The sequence below is a fragment of the Euprymna scolopes genome, chromosome 32 (assembly GCF_053919585.1).
Source record: "Euprymna scolopes isolate OS-2025 chromosome 32, ASM5391958v1, whole genome shotgun sequence".
Taxonomy (NCBI): Eukaryota; Metazoa; Mollusca; class Cephalopoda; order Sepiida; family Sepiolidae; genus Euprymna; species Euprymna scolopes.
The window spans coordinates 96,353,630-96,379,379 of record NC_136513.1 but is presented as its reverse complement, the minus strand read 5'-3'; the positions used below and the strand labels follow the sequence as shown (position 1 = coordinate 96,379,379).

At 35.0% G+C, this 25,750-nt stretch overlaps 1 protein-coding gene across 3 annotated transcripts in view; it reads right to left on the bottom strand.

Moving 5' to 3' along the window:
- Nucleotides 1–25,750, bottom strand: part of LOC145256514 (epidermal growth factor receptor kinase substrate 8-like) — a 258,101-nt gene that overhangs the window by 23,125 nt on the left and 209,226 nt on the right. For all 3 annotated transcript variants that reach the window (XM_080115500.1, XM_080115501.1, XM_080115502.1), the window contains 6 exons: nt 25,362–25,420; nt 20,965–21,065; nt 15,261–15,352; nt 7,412–7,547; nt 4,411–4,499; nt 610–848 (listed from right to left, as the gene is read on the bottom strand). In XM_080115500.1, coding sequence (XP_079971626.1) covers nt 610–848; nt 4,411–4,499; nt 7,412–7,547; nt 15,261–15,352; nt 20,965–21,065; nt 25,362–25,420 — 716 coding nt within the window. The remainder of the gene's footprint in view (nt 1–609; nt 849–4,410; nt 4,500–7,411; nt 7,548–15,260; nt 15,353–20,964; nt 21,066–25,361; nt 25,421–25,750) is intronic.

Below are 25,750 nucleotides of genomic sequence, written 5' to 3'. Positions count from 1 at the left end.
ATCGTATTAATATATAGATAATAACAATAATAATAATAATATCATATTAATATATAGATATGCAATGAAAATTTTTAAGATAAAGCTTAGATCTTATAACTCCAGGTGAAGAATAAATCTGGAAAGTATAGGCAGCTGTGTGCAGAACAGGAGACTCATTTGGTTTGGTCACATTAAAAGAAGGGATAAAAGTTAGTGTGTTAGTGGATGTAGAACAGTTGAGTTATCAAAATCAGTTAACGAGGGCAGGCCACGGAAAAGATGGGAGGAAGTGATAAGGATTAGTTTGAGATAAATGTATCCCTTCATTCCTCCTGGTGATGTCCCCAACTTTGGATAATCTTGGGTTCCAGGTGGAACCTGCTTGTAGACTACGCCTTTCCGAGTGAACTCCACAGCTCAGTTTCTTTAGAGGTGAGGCCATTCATGAGGTGGTGGTCATTTTGTACCAAATCACCAAAAAGTTGTTGCTCTAATAAAGACCGCAGGGCAAGGACCATGCTATATAGGGTCACAACAGTGCCTCAGCTAAAGATGCTGCATGGCGGCCGATTTTGGCCATGCTAGTACTACACAAAGAATCATGAATACTTGTTGTTTCCAACTCACCTGATTGTAGACCACGCCTTTCCGAGTGAACTCCACAGCTCAGTTTCCTTAGAGGTGAGGCAATTCATGAGGAGGTCTTTGGCTTCCTTCGTGAGCAGGGGCGAAATAACATGGGCTGCCAAATCTCCTTGACCATGTGATGAATCACGGCTAGCCTCATAGATCAAGCTCAGGGGTGTGAATAGGAAGTGGATCAATTCGGGTGCATTTGGATCGTGGATGTGGGTTTTTAGCTTGGCCTAAAAGTAAATTGAAAGTGTAAAAAAAAATCTATCAAAAAAAAATTAAATTGAAAATAAATTTTTAATAGTTTGCTTTTATAATTGACTAGCAGGTTGACCCAACGTTGCCCGGGATTGAATGATGATCAACGAATGTTGCATACTCCCATTATTGAAAAGTATACAATAAAAATTAACAAAATTATTGAGTTTTTTTCAATAGTCATCCGCAAGAGTTCCTGTGGCGGCAAAGAATCAAAGCCAACTATTTTGTGAATATTATGTACTGGATACGTTTTTTATCTTTTTTTTTATGATGCTTGAAATTTTGTTATTTTGATTACAATAATTTTATTCTTATACTTTCATAAACATATTTTTTATTATATAAATTCAAATAAAAACTTATTTTTAAAATTTAAAAAAAAAATTATTTTATAATTTCATAAACATTTGTTATAAAATTTCAAATAACATAAAAACTTATCTTTTAAATTTTGCTATTAAAAGTGCAAAAAAAGACTAATTGTGTCATTTTTATCTTTTTATAATTTTGCTAATTTTTATTGTATATTTTTCAATAATGTCCTTTTCTTATATTTTATTTCAATAAATCGTTTCACAATAGAAAATATTGAAAAACAATAAAAGTGACAGAGCTCATTTGCCTTGTCACTGCTTCCGCTTCCGGTAGCAGACACACCGGAAGTTAGGAAGTCTGTTAGCTGACTATAACCACTGCTACTATTACTAGTGAAACATTGTCACTGCTGTTGGTGAAAAGAATTACTTAACACATCTAAAAGGTTTGTGGTTCATTCTCAGGTTTCGGCACCATAACCAAACAGTTATATTGCTGATCACAGTTTGGGGTCATTCTCAGGGTAATTATATATGTGTGTTATGTTGACACACAGGTTCCCAACAGATTATCAAGTTAGTTGCTGTCTCGCCATTTTAGCCAACTAATCCTCTGGTCTGCTTGAATAGGATTGAAACTGCTATCTTTAGACAATACTCACCTGGAACTGTAGAGACTCAATGCACTGCAATTGGAGATGAGCATTGTCTGAAGCAGTTTTAATCCTATTCAAGCAGGTCAGAGGATTAATTGTCTGAAGATTAGCAGTTTTAATCCTATTCAAGCAGGCCAGATGATTAATTGTCTGAAGATTAGCAGTTTTAATCCTATTCAAGCAGGTCAGAGGATTAATTTTCCAAAGATAGCAGTTTTAATCCTATTCAAGCAGGTCAGAGGATTAATTGTCTGAAGATTAGCAGTTTTAATCCTATTCAAGCAGGTCAGAGGATTAATTGTCTGAAGATTAGCAGTTTTAATCCTATTCAAGCAGGTCAGAGGATTAATTGTCAAAAGATTAGCAGTTTTAATCCTATTTAAGAAGGCAAGAAGATTAATTGTCTGAAGATTAGCAGTTTTAATCCTATTCAAGCAGGTCAGAGGATTAATTGTCTGAAGATTAGCTGTTTTAATCCTATTCAAGCAGGTCAGAGGATTAATTGTCTGAAGATTAGCAGTTTTAATCCTATTCAAGCAGGTCAGAGGATTAATTGTCTGAAGATTAGCAGTTTTAATCCTATTCAAGCAGGCCAGAGGATTAATTGTCTGAAGATTAGCAGTTTTAATCCTATTCAAGCAGGCCAGAGGATTAATTGTCTGAAGATTAGCAGTTTTAATCCTATTCAAGCAGATCAGATGATTAATTGTCTGAAGATTAGCAGTTTTAATCCTATTCAAGCAGATCAGAGGATTAATTGTCTGAAGATTAGCAGTTTTAATCCTATTCAAGCAGATCGAGAGGATTAATTGTCTGAAGATTAGCAGTTTTAATCCTATTCAAGCAGGTCAGAGGATTAATTGTCTGAAGATTAGCAGTTTTAATCCTATTCAAGCAGGTCAGAGGATTAATTGTCAAAAGATTAGCAGTTTTAATCCTATTTAAGAAGGCAAGAAGATTAATTGTCTGAAGATTAGCAGTTTTAATCCTATTCAAGCAGGTCAGAGGATTAATTGTCTGAAGATTAGCTGTTTTAATCCTATTCAAGCAGGTCAGAGGATTAATTGTCTGAAGATTAGCAGTTTTAATCCTATTCAAGCAGGTCAGAGGATTAATTGTCTGAAGATTAGCAGTTTTAATCCTATTCAAGCAGGCCAGAGGATTAATTGTCTGAAGATTAGCAGTTTTAATCCTATTCAAGCAGGCCAGAGGATTAATTGTCTGAAGATTAGCAGTTTTAATCCTATTCAAGCAGATCAGATGATTAATTGTCTGAAGATTAGCAGTTTTAATCCTATTCAAGCAGATCAGAGGATTAATTGTCTGAAGATTAGCAGTTTTAATCCTATTCAAGCAGATCGAGAGGATTAATTGTCTGAAGATTAGCAGTTTTAATCCTATTCAAGCAGGTCAGAGGATTAATTGTCTGAAGATTAGCAGTTTTAATCCTATTCAAGCAGGTCAGAGGATTAATTGTCAAAAGATTAGCAGTTTTAATCCTATTTAAGAAGGCAAGAAGATTAATTGTCTGAAGATTAGCAGTTTTAATCCTATTCAAGCAGGCCAGAGGATTAATTGTCTGAAGATTAGCTGTTTTAATCCTATTCAAGCAGATCAGAGGATTAATTGTCTGAAGATTAGCAGTTTTAATCCTATTCAAGCAGATCAGATGATTAATTGTCTGAAGATTAGCAGTTTTAATCCTATTCAAGCAGATCAGAGGATTAATTGTCTGAAGATTAGCAGTTTTAATCCTATTCAAGCAGATCGAGAGGATTAATTGTCTGAAGATTAGCAGTTTTAATCCTATTCAAGCAGGTCAGAGGATTAATTGTCTGAAGATTAGCAGTTTTAATCCTATTCAAGCAGGTCAGAGGATTAATTGTCAAAAGATTAGCAGTTTTAATCCTATTTAAGAAGGCAAGAAGATTAATTGTCTGAAGATTAGCTGTTTTAATCCTATTCAAGCAGATCAGAGGATTAATTGTCAAAAGATTAGCAGTTTTAATCCTATTTAAGAAGGCAAGAAGATTAATTGTCTGAAGATTAGCTGTTTTAATCCTATTCAAGCAGATCAGAGGATTAATTGTCTGAAGATTAGCTGTTTTAATCCTATTCAAGCAGATCAGAGGATTAATTGTCTGAAGATTAGCAGTTTTAATCCTATTCAAGCAGGCCAGAGGATTAATCGGCCAAAACGTGGCTAGACAACAACAATGGAAGGCAGTAATAACCAAGGATAATTTACAAGACTCAGAATTTCTAGATCGATTTCCAAACATAACTGGTTCTGATAGTGTTTTTCACTCATCAGACGCTCATAGATTGGTCACTGTGGTAGTCTCCCCTTGTTTCTTTAAGAGTCATATGGATAAAGGTTAATGTAATTTCAAGGACATACTTTATTTTTACAGTTGAACAACTAATTTTTAAGAAATTAATAAAATCAAATTTGAACAAAAAGTAATAAAAAGAAGAAAAAATCATTAGAAAATATTTAATTCAAGGAAATCATTTCATGTGAAATTTTAAATTAATAAACGAATAAACAAAGTGAAACTTACCAGCAGATTAAATGACATTTTAAACTTTTGAAAAATGTCAATATAGTCTTGACTTTGGGGAGGCTGGGCCTTCATCATTAATCGATCTTCTGAAAAAAGACATTTAAAAAAAAAAATTATCAAACTTAAAATCTTTTAATTCAAAATCAATTTTGTCAACAATTTATCAATTCTTCTATTAATGATTTTGGTGTTGTTCTTCCGGATTTTCCTTTGAAAGCTGATCAAGCTGTTGATTCTGTAATTATAACTCCAAAAATGGTTGCTAAGGTTCTTGTTGGTCTTGACTAATCTAAGGCTTCTGATCCTGATTCAATTCCTGTTGTTCTCCAACCTCCTGAACTTTCTCAAAATTATTCAATCTTTGTCTCAGTCTTGTTCTCCTTGTTGGAAAGAGTTCTGTTTTCCCTATTTTTAAAAATGTTGGTGATCGGTCTGATCCATCAAAATACCATCCTGTTAGTCTTCTATGTTATTAGCAAAGTTTTTGAAAGGTTAGTCAACGGCAAGCTTTTTCATTTTCTGGAAAGTTTGGTTCTCTCTAGGATGGCTTTTATTCAACAGGGAATCTAATAACTGTTGTAACTGAACAGGCGAGGGTGGGGGCCATTGCACTTGACATTTCATTCAATAGTGTGGCATATGGTCTTCTACAGAAACCTCAAGGTGGTAACTTTCTCACATTCTTTTCTTTCTGATCAAAATTTGTGAATAACTCTGGATGTATTTTCTTTTCCTATCAATGCCTTATGTTCCTTAGGGCTCTATTCTCGGTTTAATATTTTCTCCTCTATATAAACTAGTGTGGGTGCCCGGCGTTGCCTGGGTGTTTGGAGGTGTGTGTTGAGCAAAAAAAAAAAAAAAAAGTGGTAGTAGGAAGGCAGGCTCAAACCCGTACTGTGAAGGAGGCAAAGAACATGAAAAGAAAAACATGATGTCTTTGCTGTTGCATCCATCGTCAAACCGGAAGTGACGTAGGTTTAAATTAAGACTAGATAATTGAAAAGAGGGGATGACTTTCGAAAATATCGGCGAAAAAAGCGAACCCTCCCTGTAAAAAAGTGCTCAGTTGAGAGTGAATAAATTAATGTTTTGAGCTAATTTTTCGATATTTGTCGTCCGAAGTGTCGGGCTTCAAAATGATACCTTTCTCGTGAAAATCCGTCGCCTCTGTCGAAAATTTTAGGCAGACATACATACATACATACATTTAACCAAATTTTGGCTCTTTATATTATAGACTAGCATGTGTGCCCATCATTGCCCGGGTGTTTGGAGCAAAAAAAAATAAAAAATAAAAAAAAGTGGTAGTAGGCAGGCAGGATCGAACCTGTGACGCAAAGTTGGAAAAGAAATTGAAAGAAAAGCTGACATCTTACCGCTACGCTACGGCGCGAGAGGAAGTGAAAGACGTTTAAATTTAACAATGTCAATCAAAAAGTTGAAAGAATCATGCAGGCGCAGAAATGAAGGTTGATTGCAGTTTCTGCTGTATTTTGCTTCCCCACAATGTCTCACACCCGAGACTATTCTCTATCTCTACGAATCCACTACCAGACCATGCATAGAGTACTGTGGTCGTATTTGGTTCTTGATAAAATGCAGAAACGTATAATTTGATTGGCTCCACCATTTCTTATCACTAAAACCTAGAAGTGATGTTCCTAATCTCAGTCTTTTCTACAACTCAAAAACTTAAATTCATCAAGGTTTTTTTTTTTTAACACAAAAAAAGATTCTAAAAACTTGAAAGAATAAAAAATGGTATTTTATATTATTTAATTGGAATTCATTAATGAGATGAGTTTTATTTATTCATTTTTATTTATTGCAGACTATTATCCTCATCTTTGTTGTTGTTTCATGACATTTCAGCCAACTATTCCTCTGGCCTTCGTCAGATGGTAACCTCGACGGGATAGGAACACTGAATCTCCTAACTGCATCCACTGCAATTACTGCCTTCCATAGTTGTTGCGTCGTCTCACCACCACTGCGCCACGTTGCCCTTCGGGGTCCGTGGCGCAGTTGATAGAAACGTTGAATCTCTATGGTTTTAGGTGAGATTTTTTTTTTTTTTACACAGTGATCACAACTTATCAAGGCCCGGAAGCCACTCAGGGATAAGGGTTATTGCAAGTACATTACGTTAGTGTGGAGATTTGATGAAGTGTTTACTTAAGGGGGCGGTTCATTAGGAATTTGTTAACGTTGGACTTGAATACATCCAAGTTGTAGTCCGGTGGGAAGCAGGCAGACGGAACAGAGTTCCACAGGCGTGCAGTTCTAAGAAAGAAGCTTTGTTCATGGAATCCGCGTTTTGATTTAGGCACAGATATAGAGTGGGGGAAATTTTTCACAGTGGATTCAGCTAGATGGGTGTTTTTCGTGAAAGATTGGCGATGGGGGACTTGTAGATTTGTCTGAATCTACCCAAACTTGGCCAAAAACGTGGTGAGACAACAACAACTATGGAAGGCAGTAATTGCTGAGGATGCAGTCAGGAGATTCAGAGTTCCTATCCTGTCGCGGTTACTACCTGATGAAGGCCAGAGGAATAGTTGGCCGAAACGTCATGAAACAACTAAGAAAAGATGAGGATAATGGTCCACAATAAAAATTAAAAAAGGTATAATTAAGATTTCTGTTGTCTTTAAAAATGTCTGCTTCAATAATTATATATATATGATAATTGTTGGGATTTTTTTTTTTTTAATATAATCTTTTAAAATTTGAAGTAAATATAAATTTTGTATTTCAACTAAAATATAATTTTTTTAAGTAAAATAAAATTTTTCCTTTTTTTCTTAACTAAAATATAAATTTTGTTTTTTTAACGAATACATAAATTAAAACAAAACCTTTTTAACTAATACATAAATGTTTTGGACTAAAAAATAATTTTTTGTGTTTTACTAAAATCTAACTTGTTTTGTTTTTTTCATGAATACAGAATAAGATTAGTATTGCAAGGGTTAAAAAACATGTTCAAAATACTTACCCACTTCTTGTCTGTTTTTCTTTCCTTTGTGGGCTTTATCTTTCTTCAATCGTTCAAGTTCTTTGTAAGATTCGGCTGCCTTTTGCAAGCGAGACACAAACTTTTCGATATCGTCAAAACAGTGATTCAATAATTGCTAAAAAGAAAAGCAGGAGGATGTCGTAGTTTGCTTGATGTGCATAGTGGTAAAAACTTGCATTTGAAGGCTATAACAATGCAGTTTAGCAGAAAAATTCGTTGAATTTTTCAGGTAAACCTCATCTTCAAAAAGATGGAAAAAATAATTACATACAACCACTTCAGTGGGGTGTGTTTTTACCAGAACTTATAGGACTGTTTTCATGGTCTATTGCATTATGTTTAATATTAGTAAATTATTTTATTTTACCAGCAATGCTTATTATTATTATTAAGTAATTGAGCTATTAGTTATTAATAATAATTATATTATTATCATGTGTTTCAGTTATGCGTAACTTCTAGTCAAAACTAATCCCAACTGAATTGTTGTATTTTTTCCTTCTTTCTGAAGAAAAGGTTCATCTAAAATAACACTAGTTATATCATCTTGCTTCAACACGTAAAATAATAACTTACAATCGAAAATTATTGAAGTTATTCAGACGTGTCATTTATTCTGTTTACCTTGTCTCATATGAATAGAAACATTAGTATTTTTGTAACGGTCTTCAAAAGAATGAATACACAAATTATAAAAGCTCATATCAAAGGATTCAAAAACAATATATATATATATATATATATATATATATATATATATAACTAAACCTGACAATGGACGACCAGATAAGAATACAAGATTGAATTTATAAGACCATAAAATTCACCTTGATCGCCTTTTGGGGCTTGTAGTGCAGTGGAGTAGTTTGCTTGATGTGTGTATTGTGTAAAAACTTGCATTTGAAGGCTATAACAATGCAGTTTAGTAGAAAAATTCTTTGAATTTTTTTTAGGTAAATCTCATCTTCAAAAAGACGAAACAATAATTACATACAACCACTCCTTTTCTATCCTTTGCAAATGATTCAAATTTTAGTAAGTTATTATGGATGATAACGACTATCAGTTGACAAAATTTCAGCTTTTCACTTGTTATTTCTAACAAATATTAGGTTTTAAAATTTTGTCCCTTAGTTTGGGGGCTTGTAGTGCAGTGGATAGAGGTGTTGAGTCGCTATGGTTTCAAGTAAGGAATTGTCTGAAGATAGCAGTTTCAATCCTATCCAATCAGGCCAGAGGATTAGTTGGACAAAACGTGGAAAAACAACAACTATGCAAGGTAGTTATTACTGGGGTATTTTATTTTTTATTTATTTTTTTTTTATTTTTTGTTGTCATTTTTGTTTTCCTTGATCTGACAGAAAAGAAATAAGCAAGGCCATCGATTTTAAAATATTTTTTAATGCAAAAATAAAAAGCAAATGTATTTTTAAAAAATAGTTATTGAATTTTGATGAGCCACCATTTTATTTATTGATACACATAGAATCGCCATTTTCTTATTTCAAAAACAAAAAAAAACACATCAAGCAGATTATCCATATGGTGGCTTATCACATAGTCAGCTAGGGTGTTGTTGTATAGATAACTCATCGCAGCAGTTCGTTTTCTCTTTCCTTTTAGTTGTTCAGTTGTGATGTGTGTTTGTAAGTAATGCGGTTTTAACAACGTTTTGCGCTTAAAATCCGAGTTTAGAATATAACAAAGTGTAAAAAAAAATTTAAAAAAAAAAAAAAACGAAATAGCCAAATATCTTGCATTTTAGTTTCTACTGCATCGTTTTGTTGTTCTGTTGTGATGCAAGCTGATTAATCGTTTGGGGTTTTAAAATGTTTGTGTGCTTTTAATTTTTCTTCTCCATTATACCTACATAATACCTCTAATCCATCCCTCTTACAGTACAGAAAGTTTAAGTCAGTAACGACTTCCTCTTTGTAATGCAATATTCAGACACGTAACTAACTTGATTTCTAATGGAATTTTCCACTTTTGTAACCTGATCTTTACTCTAAGTTTACTTTAAGTTTATGGATAAAATTCCATTTTTAACAAACACATATACATCTAAAAACATTCTTGATTACAGACGGCTCATCAGATAAGCAGTTTGAGTCTTGTTGCATAAATAACACATAGCAGCTGTTCGTTTTCTTTTTTGTTGCTTGTCTGTCATGATGTAAGTTACAAAAATGCACGGTAGCTCTCATGGTTTGGGGGGGGGGGTACAATAATTTTTATTTGTATCATCTTTTTTTCAGATTGCTCAGCTGTGAGGATTGAGGAAACAATAACAAGTGAATGTTAAACGTAAAAAATACATGAAAATTATTTATAAAAATGCTTGCTGAATAGATGTGGGAGGCTGGTATATGGATCTGCAGAATAGATTTCCACATGGGGGTCAAGGAGTCAGAGTCGAAGATATCAAAGGAGTCGGAGTTGGCATCCTACGAATTCTAGGAGTTGGTCGGAGTTTTACCATCCGACTACACAACCCTGCATTGTAGTCTACATTGCACTGTAGAGAACCTACTGTTTATTTTATAAAATTATTTATTATATATAATGGTTGGAATTAAAGTTTAAAATGAAAATGTCAAGTACCAATTGTGTTCTAAACAGAAACATTTATTTCGAACACACCTGTCATATCAAAATACTTGTTGATTTTATATGCTGGGCCTTTCTGCTTGTATGGTAAGTTGAGAAAAAAGAATCATTTTCTACGTTCGCCAAGTTTACCAATAAAAGTTCCACCCCACCGCGTCAAGCCGACAAAAAAGAAACTCGTCCCAATTCAAGAAATACTGGCTTTTTGTATTGCCAAACTCGGCCGCGTCTCAATTTTGCATAAGACATTTTTGTCTCGTGTCGGTCGCATTTTCGAATTTAAAACTCTCTCTCTCTCTCTCTCTCTCTCTCTCTCTCTCTCTCTCTCTCTCTCTCTCTCTCTCTCTCTCTCTCTCTCTCTCTCTCGCGCGCGCGCGCGCGCGTGCGCGCGCGCGCAAATGACACCTGTGCTAACCAGGTATACTGCGATTTTCCCTACTTCCCCCTAACAGAGCAGGGAGGTAGTATCCGTCTTTGTCAGGTACTCCTTAGCAGAAGTAGAGCTACACGGCAAGACACAGCTAGACCGTGCTACAAGGCTAGAACACAGCTAGCTCATGCCAAACGACCCTTTTCTTTTTATATAATACAACCGAATCGCATTTCCAGTTTTTCATTTAAAAGCGAGGACTTTTTTCAGGAAAAAAAACCCCAACCGAATCGCATTTTAAATTCTTCATTTTAAAGTGACGACTTTTTCTAGAAAATCCAACCGCATTGAATCTTAACTTCTTCGTTCAAAAGCGAAAACTTTTTTCTTTTTTCTTTTTTAATTTTATTTTAAATCCTTCATTTAAAAACGACGACTTTTTACATACAAGTCGATTGAATCGCATTTTAAGTTCTTTTAATAGCGACAACTTTTTTTTTTTTTTTTTTAATCTGACTCGAATTGTATTTTACTGTTCTCCAAAACTTGACACCGCTATTTCTCTAAAATCCGCTTCATACTTTACTGTTCTCTATAACTTGACGACGGTATTTCTAAAAAAATCTCCATAACTTGTAGGTTTTTCTCAGTATCATTCCATTGTTTCTTTGAAAGCTGCTGATATGTTTTCCGAGCCGCACTGTTCAATCAGAGGGGCAGGTTTTGCTTGACTTCCCTCACAGTGCAAAGCTCATACACAACTTTCACATTTTTGATCCACTCGACAACTGGCATATCAGCGGCAGCAGCACTACTAAATGTCGGAATCAACGGGACATAAAAAATCTTGGGGTTTGTATTACTGTACACATAGATTCGAAAAAGTTGTCAAAAAACAAATATATAACAAATAAATGTTATCAAAGGCAAGATAAGTTACTTTTTTACCAAACTGGATATCTTTTTCGTGTTTTTATTCAATGAAACATGTTTATTCAGCTCGAAAAACATACAGTGTTTACCGATGTATTGGAAAATTCAAGATGGCGCCTGATTCTCTCTTTAACACGGTAAGTTTGGGAAAAGGTGTTATAAATAAAAACCCAGATAAAATACTGTTAAAAACTCGCTCAATATATGTTACCGTGACATAGGTTGACATATATTCGGCGGGTTTTTAATAGTATTTTGTATAGTTTTTTATTTATAACACCTTTTCCCAAACTTACCGTGTTAAAGAGAGAATCAGACGCCACCTTGAATTTTCGAATACATCGGTAAACACTGTATGTTTTTCGAGCTGAATAAATATGTTACATTGAATAAAAACACGAAAAATATATCCAGTTTGGTAGAAAAGTAACTTATCTTGCCTTTGATAAAATTTATTTGTTATATATTTGTTTTTTGACAACTTTTTCGAATCTATGTGTACAGTAATACAAACCCAAATCTTGCCCTTCATCGCCGAAAGATAATAAAAGGCCGAAATAGCTTCTAACGTTAAATGTTTTAAGTTGGGGAGAAAGAAAAATCATTTTCTACGTTCGCCATGTTCACCAACAAAAGTTCCACCCCACCGCGTTAAGCCGACAAAAAAAGAAACTCGTCTCAATTCAAGAAATGCTGACTTTTTGTATTGCCAAACACGACTGCGTCTCAATTTGCATAAGACACATTTTTGTCTTGTGTTAGTCGCATTTCGAGTTTAAGACGTTCTCTCTATATATAGGAAATTACACCTGTGCTAACCAGGAACGCTACGATTTTCCCTATACACCAATTTAGTGATGAGGACTAGCGTTTCTGTATTCATTTTTTTTTTTTTTTTTTTGTGGATTGTTATCCTCATCTTCATAGTTGTTGTTGTTGGTGGTGGTGTTGTTTCTCCATGTTTCGGCTAAATCATCCTCTGGATTTCTTCAGGTGATTAACCATGATGGGATACGAATGCTGAGTCATTGGTTGCTCATCAATAAAACAAAAACAAAAATGCAATAAAAACTAAAATGCAAACTATTTGACTATTTTTTGTACGTTCTACTTGCTTATTTCTTTTTTGTCAGATCAAGGAAAATAAAAACGACAAAAAATAAAAATAAAATAAAATAGATAAAAAAATGAAATAAAAATACAAAAAATAAAGTAAAATAAATGAAAATAAAATAAATAAAAATAAAATAAAAAAATAAATAAAATAAAATAAAAAATAAAATTAAAAAATAAATAAAATTAAAAAATAAATAAAATTAAAAAATAAATAAAATTAAAAATAAATAAAATTAAAAATAAATAAAATTAAAAATAAATAAAATTAAAAATAAAATAACATTTTTTAAAAAATTAAAAGTAATAAAATTTTAAAAAACAAAATAAAAAAATAAAAAAAATTTAAACCCTAAAATAAAAAATACCACGATATTTCTTTTGTTGCTTGTCAATAAAACAAAAAAACGTATTAAAAACTAAAATGCAAACTATTTGACTATTTTTTTTTTTTTTTTTACATTTTTTAATATTCTACATTTAAAACTTGTTTCAAAATCAGGTGTTTCTGCTGCAACAGATTTACGTAAGCAACGTATTCAAAGTAGCCGATTCATTCACGGTCTACCGAGGAAAAATAATCAGAGATGAACGGCAATTCATTCATGATCGACTTCGCACACATTTTTAGACTTTGAAAGAATGAACAACTTTTAGTAACAAGTAACATGAAACATGACGCATTTATTTTAATATTTCATTTATTTGTACGAGTCATGCTTGGCCAGGTGGAAAGAAGCTATCTTACAAACTCAAAGAATATTTTCATAAACATTTATCTTTCACTAGCAGGGTGACCCAATGTTGCCCAGGATTGAATGATGATAAACGAATGTTTAACACGACTATATTTTTATTGTAATTGAAATCGGTAAAATCACTAATTTTTCAATCAAATCGATTGACTCCCTGCTCTAGTTAGGGACCCATCGGGGTGCACTTGGAGGAAGCTCACATGCCTCTCGCAGTCTTGTAGTCTACATTGCACTGTAGAGAACCTACTGTTGAGTTTATAAAATTATTTTTTTATATAATGGCTTGAATTAAAGTTTAAAATGAAAAAGTCAAATATCATGCTTCAATAAAGCTCTAAACAGAAACATTTAATTCAGACACGCCTCTGTCATATCAAAGAACCCGCTGTTGATTTTATATACCTGGTCTTACTGATTGTGTGTGATAATGGCTTGAATTTAAGTTTAAAATAAAAATGTCAAGTACTTTGATGAAATTGTGCTTTAAACAGAAATATTCATTTCGAACATGGCCCGGCATATCAAAAAACCTACTGTTGATTTTATATGCTGGGATTTTCTGCTTGTGTAGTAATAAAACTTCTAAAATGCACTTGTGATGTTAGGTTGTATAAGGTGTTAACTTTGGTCAAAATCGCTTTGTTTCTTCTTTCATCGGATTTTTTTAGATTATCAATACTTATCAAAGACATTCATATACAAAAACCTATCTAAGAACACTGCCAGGCACATAAAGTACCTTTGTGTGAAATTTCATAAAATTCAGCCTAGCTGTTTTCAAGTTGATAGGGAACGAACTCACACACAAAGACGAAATTCCTTTTACGTATTAGAAGTTTTAAGTTTGGAGATGAGAATTAATTATTAGGATTATTCGGACTACTGTACTCCTTTTTTTGAACTCTGGAATCTTTCTGTCAGAATTGGGAATCTGTACGGAACTAAAACATTAATTGACAATGACAATTATTTTTACGAAAGAAGAAAATATTTAAGAGATTGTTTTTACTAGTTTTCCATGATGTAATGGGTGGAACAATAAAATTGTCACCCCAGAAAAGACAACATGATTCCATTTCCGTTTGATAAAAACCAGTTTTCTTCTTTTGTTGCAGACCATCTACTAGTTGACAAGTTTTGTACAAATTTCAAGAGTAATAGAAGCATTCTATCATGTCTGAGAGTGATACATGTTCAACAAGCGAGATCGGAGATGCACCGTTGTACAACTCATGCTCTTTACTGATCCAACAGTTCTGACAACAGGACCATTGCCAGCACCCTCAAAATGTATTGCTTGATTGCCACAAATAACAAGAATGTGCGCAGGGTGATGAAAACAAAGGTTATGGTGTTGTTTCCAGTGAGGGCTACATCATGCCACGTCACATCTTCAAAGTCGGCTTGAAAATCAACACCAAAGTGTACCTGGATGTGCTGAAAGTGTGGTGACCCCTGGTGCAATCAAGTGGCCACTGGCACACCCTGGGTGTGGCAGCAGGACTCAACGCAAGCCCACAAGTCTAAAGAGATCCAGGTTTGGCTTCAGAAGAAGTGCTACAACTTTGTACCCTCTCTCACTGCCCCACCCCCCTCCACCGACCTGAACCTGCTGGACTACTTTGTTTGGTCATACGTCGAGCACAACACCAAAGCTAGCCTGATCGCCACTATCTGCTGAGTATTTGCTAAGCTCCCATAGGCGTTGTGGAAAAGGCATGCTCCCAGTTACAGACTCATATCAAGGCGGTGATTGAGGCTGAAGACGCTTACACTGAATAGATGTCAGCTCTACTACATAGTTACTTGAATTGATTTTTTTAAATAAAACTTTTAAAATAAAACTGTAGTGTTGTTTTCTTTAGGGCAACAATTTTATTGTTCCACGCTGTAACTTAAGTACATTGAAAGCAATGTAGGGGTAACTTCATACTCTGTAAAATTATATATCAGGATTCATAGAATAGGGTTTCATTTGAGCACATGATTTTAATTTAAAGTTTAAAAAAAAAATTTTTTTTTAAGAATTTTGAATGGAAAAACTTACCACATCCTTTTCAGTTCTGTCACTTAAAACTGATTCCATGTCTTGATCCCGGATGGCCATAGATGGGAATCCCTTTGGATCAGGTGGCATTTCTGGGCAGAAAAAAGTCAGAAAATTAGCTTAAGATATGAAAAAACAAACAAAAGAAATATAAATATATAGACATTGTTGCAGAGGTACGTGCATTTACCCTGTCCTAGGAGCCAGATAAGTCGGACAATAAAATATCTGTAAACCACCAAATTTTCAATAATTTATTCAAATCATATTCCAAATAAAGAATACATGTGTTTACAGCTGCTTCATGACAATGTTTATTTTAAATTATACAATTTATATTTTAAGTTAAATAATCTCATATATAAACAACTATATGTCTGTCTGTCGGTCTCCATATTTTCAAATTATCTCCTCCAAAATTAAAAATTGTTGAGTGGTGCTCGGGGTCTCAACTGATTGAATTTTTTATGGACCATTCTTTTATGGGTCTTTAGCCAGCTAAAAAGTTTTTAAGGTGTCAAAAAATGGGTCAAAATTGAAAAAAATTGTTAAACATTTGAACAATTATCTTAGTTTATTTTTAATCACTTTATATGCGTGTCATGTTGGTTCGGTGGTAACGTCACCAGCTTTGAATGCTACAGTTTTGATTTCGATTCTAGCTGATGGCAGCTAAATATTTTTTTTTTTTTACTTTTGGAATCACGACTATAATAATATGTACGAAATCTGGACAAATTAAAACATCATATTTAAGTGTATTTTACGCCCAGGTAAAACCCCCTTCCCTCCTTCACTAGTACAATATATATACATATATATATAATATGAATTGCGCGGTGGATAGAGACGTTGAATCTCTACTGTTGCAGGTGAGAATTTTCTGAAGATAGTGGTTTCAATCCTACCCAAAGCCGGCCAGAGGCTTACTTGGCCAAAAACATGGTGAGACGACAACAACTACGGATGGCAGTGATTGCTGAGAATGCAGTTAGGAGATTCAAAGTTCCTATCCAATTGTGGTTACCACCTGACGAAAGCCAGAGAAATAGTTGGCCGAAACGTCATAAGACAGCATCTAAAAAAGATGAGTATAATAGTCCGCAATAAAATAAATTAATTTACAATAAAAAAAAATTTTTTTTAAATTAAAATAAATAATGTTCATCAAATGTCCGTTTACAATATCACATCAGCTGATATGATATTTGCGCCCGAGTGAAGCTCTGCGCTTGGAAGCGTCCACATTCATGGCTTCGTTGGACACCTTACATAACCTAGCCCTAGTTATCTGGCCCTGATACCGCTTGCTAGCCGAATGGTTCAGGTCCTCCTTAGTTAGGTCTATCTCTAGGGTGTCCCCTCCCTGCCACCGCCCGGGCCAACCTATCTTCTAGACACTTCTCTGCCTTAGCCTTATTTAGAGCGAGTCGTTGGCCGTACTTGACAGAGAAGTCTCTAATGCTAGCTTTGGCACTAACCCACCACCTATTCCCGGTTACCACCCCCACTAGCGCCTTCTTGATATGTTCAACCAGCTTTTCCTGGAAGTCGGCCATCTTCAATAACGAGCCATTCAAGTTCAAGTACCCAGCCAGTTTGTGCTTTCTATCTAAGTTGGTCCGGGCGACAAGTAGTTTGTGGTCAGAGTGACCTAACCAGCGGAATGTGGGACAGGTAGTGTAATCGAGGGTGCCTCTTCTAACTAACAACCGATCCAAGTAGGTACTCTGACTGGAGGGCTTATTAGAGAGCCACGTCCACATCTCCCACCCCGGATGATCCACCCAAAACCTGTCGACCAGATCCCACAAAGCTATCAGATCAGACAGGCTGGTGTAACACCCATCCGTCCCTCTAGTCCCACCCACCTTATCTACCCTGGGATCAAAGATGGCATTCCAATCTCCCACTAATCGTTCCGAGCCCCCAAGAAACACCTCCAACCACCGAAAAAAGGAAACTCGCTCTTGTGAGGTAATAGGTGCATAAACCGCGACGACTCAAAACAATCTATTTTCAACTGCAACATCGGCCACAACCAGTCTGCCATCAGCATCCATGGGTACAACACTAACCGCTGCAGAAAGAGTGCGTCTAACTAGCAAGACAACCTCCCTACTATGGCAGTCACCGAATGCTGAAAAGATGTCGTAATGCCCCTCCAGCACCCGATGATCGTCAACCGAAGTGAAGTGAGTTTCTTGCAGCGTGGCCACATCTATGTTCATGGACATGAGGTCCCTCAGTACCCTAGCAGCTTTGCTTCGGCACTTCATGCCCCTTTCGTTCAAACTAGCAAGGCTCAAGTACGTAGCCATTATGCCTATTCAGTGTCAACCACCGGCTTGGAGTCTTTTGCAGTCAGGATGCCACAGGATTGGGCAAGGTTACCTGAAAGCAACTTAAACATGACTCGTCCGTCTCGCGCAATTCCCCCAACATCCAGCGGGAAAGTTAACTTTATGGCCCTATAGAACGAAAGGTGGACATATAGTGGGACCCTCCCCTCACACCTATTCGCCAACTGTTTGAGGGAGTTGTGCCCCTCCTCCACCAACTCTACGTCTTTGATTGCTGTTTTCGCCCCCTCTATCATGCTCCACATGGCCTTGGTGCGTCCCACTCTCGTGTGATGCACAAAGGTCATGAGTAGAGGAACGTTTTTAAAAGGAGTAGGATCCGCAGTCGATAGGCTGTCTACTTTCTCCAACTTCTGGAGAGGCGTCAGGAGTCCCCTCTGCCTGGGGGTGATTTTATCCACTGCGTGGTGAGGATCTACCTCACAGATTGGGTCTCTGGGGAGGAAGGGGAGCTTCCTGGTCTTTTCTCTCCTTACAGGAGAGGCCAACACCACTCTGTGGCTAGTTGTTGATGCTGGTATCTCTCTTGATAGCGATCGGGAGCCAGCTGGGGTTGAATCAAATAGGGGTGGGGATTTTGGTTCAGCAGAGGGGGGTCTGGGATTCGGGGGGGCTGAACCGTAGAGACAGTCTTCTCTAGATGCATGGGGGATGGGGAATGGGACCCAGCTTCCTTGGCCTTCTTCAGGTCTTGTTTTCGGCATTCCACAACGACTGCCAGACTGCTGCTGACTACTTGCTCCCCTTCAGAATCTGATGAGGAGACTGGATTTTTCCTTTTCAAGGACGCCGACTGCAGATCCTTTTTCTTGTTTGGGGATTGCGACTCTGTGCTCTTGGTAGAGGAGCCACGTGACGACCCTGAGGGAGCCTGCTTACGTTGTTCTTGCGGGGGCTGCTCTTTCCGGTTTGGAGGGGATCTTTGCTGATTTTCTTGCTACGACTTTGCTCCAGCCCTGGCTTTCTTCTGTGCTCCCTCCGGCTGGATTTTCAGGTGCCACTGCATCAGTTGTTCCGGTTGTTTCAGTGGCAGCAGGAGCGGCCATGAGAAATTTTTTGAGGCATTCCTTAATCATATGCCCCCGCTTCAAACAATGCGAACAGCTTGGCCGCCGACCTTCAACAATGACGCTCATTTTCCAGGTCACGCATCTGAGTAAAACGGGGATTTTATTGAAGCCGGTGCGGTCTATCCTCATTTTTAGTTTGCAGTCCCCCAACAACAGATTACGGGGACCATGCACTGGCAGCACGGCTTCGACGTCCCCAAAATGGCTCATCACAGCCCTGAGCTGCTTTGAGTCGATGTAACAGGGGACGCCAAGAATGGAGACGTTGGTGTGTCTCTTACCCAGATACTCCGGCTTGAGGCGCAAATGACGCCACTCCAAGTCGGTCCTGGACAATCTCACTGCATCTTCTTCTGTGGGCAAAAGATCCCACGTCCTGTATGCTCTTCTACAGATGTACGTTGCTGGGATAGTAAGCTCCCCCAGCACCTGAGCCATTACTTCCCTCGAGACCTCAGTCAGCAATTCCTTCTTTATGTCAATCCTTCTCCCTAGTCTGGCTACTGTAGTTTGCAACAGTTTGGTGATGTTGCCTACCATCAGATCCTTATACGTTGTGTAGTTTAGCTGACGGTAGTCTTCAGGTGCCAACTGAGACAGGGGCCCCCAAGTTCTTTCTTGTGTTGCTGGTCGCACCAGCGTGTTTGGGGGTGTCCTACTGGACAGCAGCAGAATTCGTTGTCCGGGAGGAATTGTGTTATCCAGAGATTCCTGGGTGCCCGGAAGCGACGGCCAATCAGATGGCTTCTCAGCTGCTGACGTCACAGTGGCACCAACTGCCCCATTCTTGTGTTCAGAGTGAGCGGCCCTCGCCTTCCTTTTCTTGGGGCACGATCGTCTAATTCCTACCTGGGCTGATTTCCTGTTCCTAATATCGTCATCGCAACTGTCATAGTTGCTGCTGCCGCTGCTGCTTAGCTCCATATCCCTCTTCAGGGTCTGCGACAGCTCTAAGTTAAGGCTGATGATATTGTTGACAGCCTGCTCAAATGTGAGAATTCGAGAGAACCCGAATGTTTCAATCCCAGCCCTGGGAGTACATTCCTCCTCTGGGTCGGGGGGCTGACAGTTGAAGCCCTGGGTCTCTCCCACTAGAGCTGGATCACCTCTCCCAGCTGGCCTAGTCCTACTGATGCTAGAGATGGCAACATCAAAATTATCAGAGTAGCCTAAGGCTCGAAACTCTGCTTCTAAAGTGTGGGGGGCAGCACCTGTACTGACCTTAAGAGCGTGGCTCTTTACAGGGCCTGTTCCGATGTCAGGGACACGGGCGGCAGAACCCAGGCTAGGCTGAGTAGCGGAGCCCGGACTGGAGGGAGTGGTGGAACAGTTGTCGACCCTGGTCCAGCACTCAGATTTGACCGCAAAGACCCCCTCTGAGAACCGAACCCCAGGCTAGGCATTGCTGCACTAGTGCCTGGACCAGCTACTCTCCTCTTCCCGGAGCTAGACCCGCCGATTTGAGCTAGAGGGTGATTCCATTGGATTTTACTCGCAACCACACCCTACGTAGCTCTGCCAGCTGCTTAAGTCAGCCCGAAAAGAGAACCCAAAACCTGCAAAAAATACAAAAAAAGAAACAGTTAGTGGCCCCAAAAAAGGGGGGCAAGCAGACCAAGGAAGCAAGAGAGATTCTTCCTTGAAGAATACCCAAAAGAACTAATGCTGAACACGATAGTCTAGTGGGGGTCGTCTAGGGAAGAGGCCCCTAGCCGGCTTCAGCCAGTTGTTTTAAGAGAGTTTCGCTTTTTTATTATACCAAAAAACGAAAGTAACACGTGCCGATCCAAAAATGTTGAATATTTAACGTTTCATAGTAGGGCAAATTAAATAGAGAGGCGACTACCGGTGTTAAGTCGTAGATATTATCATTTAGATGTGATATAAAAAGTTTTAAAAATGAGCGACGGCCTCGAGAATCCGCCGGAAAAAAGCCTTTTAAAGACATACACAAAAAGCGAACATACATACACATATTTTCCCTTTTATATATATAGATTAGTGCTTCCTTTACTAACCAATCAGATTTATTGGTTTTATTACCCCCACTTCCTCCACTCTCAGGCTATTTTCACAACCAATGGCTGTCAGTTCCTCTCTTTAAGTGGGAGTTTCAGCACTGACTTATAAATGGATGAACAGGTGACCTTAATAAATGCGACAAAGAAAATAACTGAGGCACTGCATGTAATATTGCCGATATGAGATATTTCTTTAATGGACTCTCGTCAGAGAATAATGGAAGAAATATGGGAAGAAAGCCATGCAAACCTGGTTCTCTTAGATTGCGTTCAAAGGTATATACTTTGTCTCGAACGTAATTTGGTGGTTCTGGGGCTGGTTGAGATGGCGGAGGAGGAATTCTGGAATTTCTGAAGGAGAAAAACACCAAGACAAAATATCAAAATTCTAACGTGTTCAAGAAAAAAAAATGGTTGTTTAAAAAGAAAACACAAATCATGCAGGAAAGATTTTTTAAACACTAATTTTTATTATTATTATTATCATTATTATTATATATATATATATATATATATATATATATATATATATATATAATATTTTCACAAAAATCAGGAGAACAAAATATAAAATGAGAACATCTTATTGCATATTTTATCATGTGTTACAATTGTTTCATGACTGTTTGGCCAATTTTAAATATTATATCATTTAAAAATATTCCAAAACAGCTACTCTTCAGACAGTCAAATACACTATTTATATGAATATATTCATCATCTCTATTTTTAAAACAACAAGTAGTTGGACCTACCTACATACCATCCTTATATTTTTATTTTTGTTTTATTTTTTGATAGTCTTTGTATTTAGTAATAGTCCTCTTTAAATAGTATATTTATCCACCCGAAGAGTAGCTGTTTTGGAATATTTTTAAGGTATATAATAGTTAAAATTGTCCAAACAGTTATTAAACAATTATAAGGCATAAGCAAATTAGATGTTCTCATTTTATATTTAGTTGTCTTGATTTTTGTTAAAACATAAAACAAGGCTATCTAAAAATAAAAACAAAATGAAAATATAAGGACACAGGTAGGTCAAACTGCTTGAGATCAGGAATGTATTCATATTTGTATAAATAGTGTATTTGGCTGTCTGAAGAGTAGCTATATTGGAATATTTTTAAATGATATAATAGTTAAAATTGTCCAAACAGTTATGAAACAATTGTAACGCATATGAAAATACACAATTAGATGTTCTCATTTTATATTTTGTTGTCTTGATTTTGACGGAACCCAATTATTTAATCCATGGGGGTAGCATGCTCTCGTTCCATCATCCATGATTGGGTAGAAGTAATTCACAATTATATTTTGGGGTGTGGCAAGTACTGCAGATTGAACCTTCAACCTCCACAATCAAAATAAACCAAAATGCAATATTGATATTATTTGGATTCGTTGGACTACTTTTCTCATCTTGATCGTTATTTTTTACAATGTTTCTGAATTTAACCAAGTACTCTATCCACTGTGCAACGTTCCTTGCTAGCAATTCTAGAATGAATTTTTGATGCTATAGGTTTAAAGCATCAAAAATTCATACTAGAATTGCTTGCAAGGAACGTGGCACAGTGGATAGAGTACTTGGTAAAATTCAGAAACATTGTAAAAATAACGCTCAAGATGAGAAAAGTAGTCTAACGAATCCAAATAATATGGATATTAATACGGTTTGTTTGGTTGTGAAAATAATTATATATACATATATATATATATATATATATATATATATATATATATATATATATACATATATATAAAACGTTGTGTCAATAAAACTCCAGATGAGAACAAGTTGGAGTAACCCAAATAATATGAATAATTAATCCTCATCTCAAAAACATCTTTTTAAGTTAATTCAACTTACACAAAAGACCATTTTTATCTACTGCTTATGTACATGCAATATCGTATTTGTATATCATATCATATATATTATATTATATATATTTGATATTATATATCTTATATATCATATCATATATATTATATTATATATATTTGATATTATATATCTTATATACCATATCATATATATTATATTATATATATTTGATATTATATATCTTATATACCATATCATATATATTATATTATATATATTTGATATTATATATCTTATATATCATATCATATATATTATATTATATATATTTGATATTATATATCTTATATATCATATCATATATATTATATTATATATATTTGATATTATATATCTTATATATCATATCATATATATTATATTATATATATTTGATATTATATATCTTATATATCATATCATATATATTATATTATATATATTTGATATTATATATCTTATATATCATATCATATATATTATATTATATATATTTGATATTATATATCTTATATACCATATCATATATATTATATTATATATATTTGATATTATATATCTTATATATCATATCATATATATTATATTATATATATTTGATATTATATATCTTATATATCATATCATATATATTATATTATATATATTTGATATTATATATCTTATATATCATATCATATATATTATATTATATATATTTGATATTATATATCTTATATATCATATCATATATATTATATTATATATATTTGATATTATATACCTTATATATCATATCATATATATCATATTGCATATATTTGATATTATATATCTTATATATCATATCATATATATCATATTGCATATATTTGATATTATATATCTTATATATTATATCATATATATTATATATATTTGATATCATATATTTTATATATTATATTGCATATACTATGCAATAGTACATGCAATATTATAGTTGATACTTTAGATCACTGTTCTCATCTTGATTGTTATTTTCATAACGCTTTGGTCGAGGTAACCTCTGACCTTCAGGTGTATCTTGTCAACCTCAGGGAATGTTTATTGAATACGGGAATCTGCAAGGAATTTCAAATGGAAGCCTTTATTTGCTTTAATGGGGTAGCATGCTCTCGTTCCCTCAGCCATGATTGGATGGAGATCCTAAGTAATTTACAATTGTTTTTTCAGTCACCCACACCGAGGATTGAACCTTTGACCTTCAGGAGAATATCACTTTACAATTGAATTCGACAGAAACATTCCAGAGTTTCAGAAGATACACCTGAAGCAGGTCAGAGGTTACATCAACCGAAACATGAAAATAAAATTCAAGATCAAGATGAGAACAATAGTTCTATGAATCCAAATAATTCAGATTATCAATCCTCATCTAAAAAATTCAGAAACTTTATATATATATATATATATATATATATATATATATATATATATATATATATATATATATATACACACACACACACACAAACAGTTAATAAAACATGTTAAAAAACACTTTGAAATGAGTTAAAAACATATTTAATCTGAAAAGGAAACACTATATATATATATATATATATATATATATATATATATATATATATACACAGTTTCTATATAATTGGTGTAATGGAATAACCTAACATCCCTTCATAGATGAAATGAACTATACCCTCTCACGTGACAGAGAGAAGGAAAAAAAGACAGGAAGAGAATAAGACAAGATGTCGAGTAACTCTTATGTCACCTGTATTCCCTTGTAAATAAACCCCTTTGTCTTTCACCCATAACCCCGTGTTTCTTGCTGTATTCTTATTTAAAGTAAGGATATAACAATAATCAATCTGTCCCATCATTTAATTAGATCAAGCAATCAACTACACGTCACACTTATATTTGGTCAGCTGACCTTGAGGTCAATCCTTGTCTATCAAACGAAATATTTCTGTAGAGCAGACATTGAAGAATTTACAGCATTTCATTAACCTCATGTTTCTCACTAACACAAGAATAAATACACTTCATGAGGTGTGTTAAGTTTGCTTTTGGTCAATGAATTATTCCTTTATATATTTAACCGACAAAGAAGGTGGGCTAAAAAATTACTCACACCAGAGAGCATTCTATATCTTTACAAAGCCATAATTCACCCATGCATGGTGTATTGTGGTCATACCTGGGTTGGTGCATCTACCACTAGTTTCTCACTCTTTGACAGGGCCCGAAAAAGGGCTATGGTAAGTTTGCTTTTGGTCAATTCATGAGAATAGCACTTTTATAACTGAATTTTTCCAAGTTTGCACCAACAGTTTATCGGAAGTATTTTATTCTGAGATAAAAAGGTTCATCTTGTATTACAGCAATTTCATCAGTGATAATTACACAAATTTCATGATAATAACACAAATTTCATGATAACACAAATTACCCAATTTTGTTTGACATCAGTTCTGCTGACTTGATGCTATTTATTATTAAACTTGAAAGTTATTTCAAAAACTTATTTTCATTAATAATTAATTTTCTATATAATCGTTTTTTGTTTTTTTTTTGTAATTTTTGAATGTTACTAAATTTGATACAATAATTCAGTAGATATCATTAGTTTACGTGAAATTCAATATTTTGATTTTTGAGTTTCGCTATTGTAACGAAGAAGCGTCTAGTTTTTTTTTTTTTTGTTATTTTAGACATTACCAAGGGAGGTAACACTCGAATATCTTATCTCCTATTCACTCTTTGAAACAAAAAAGTTAAAAAAAACTTACATATGAGTTGCCGGTCTGCCATCTTTTGCACTTATGATTTCATTGACGATTTCTTGAGCCTGAAAAAGAAAAAAAGAAATAGAGTGCATATTTACAATTACACTTAAAAAAAAAAAAAAAAAAAAAAAAAAAAAAGAGAGAAAAATCTTTGATAAGAATACATACTCATAACAAAGATGTTATATTCCAAAAATCACAAATTTATAAAGTATTTTTTTTTTATTGAAGAAAATCAAATTTTACGATTTTTAGCGATTAAGTATTTTTGGCAGCAACTGATGATCTCTTACGGAGAAATAGATAAATTTTGTTAGTCGAAAGAGTTGTCCACCCTCATAAATTGTCCGTCCTTGATAAGTGATGATTTTCAGTAAAAAAAAAAAAATTGT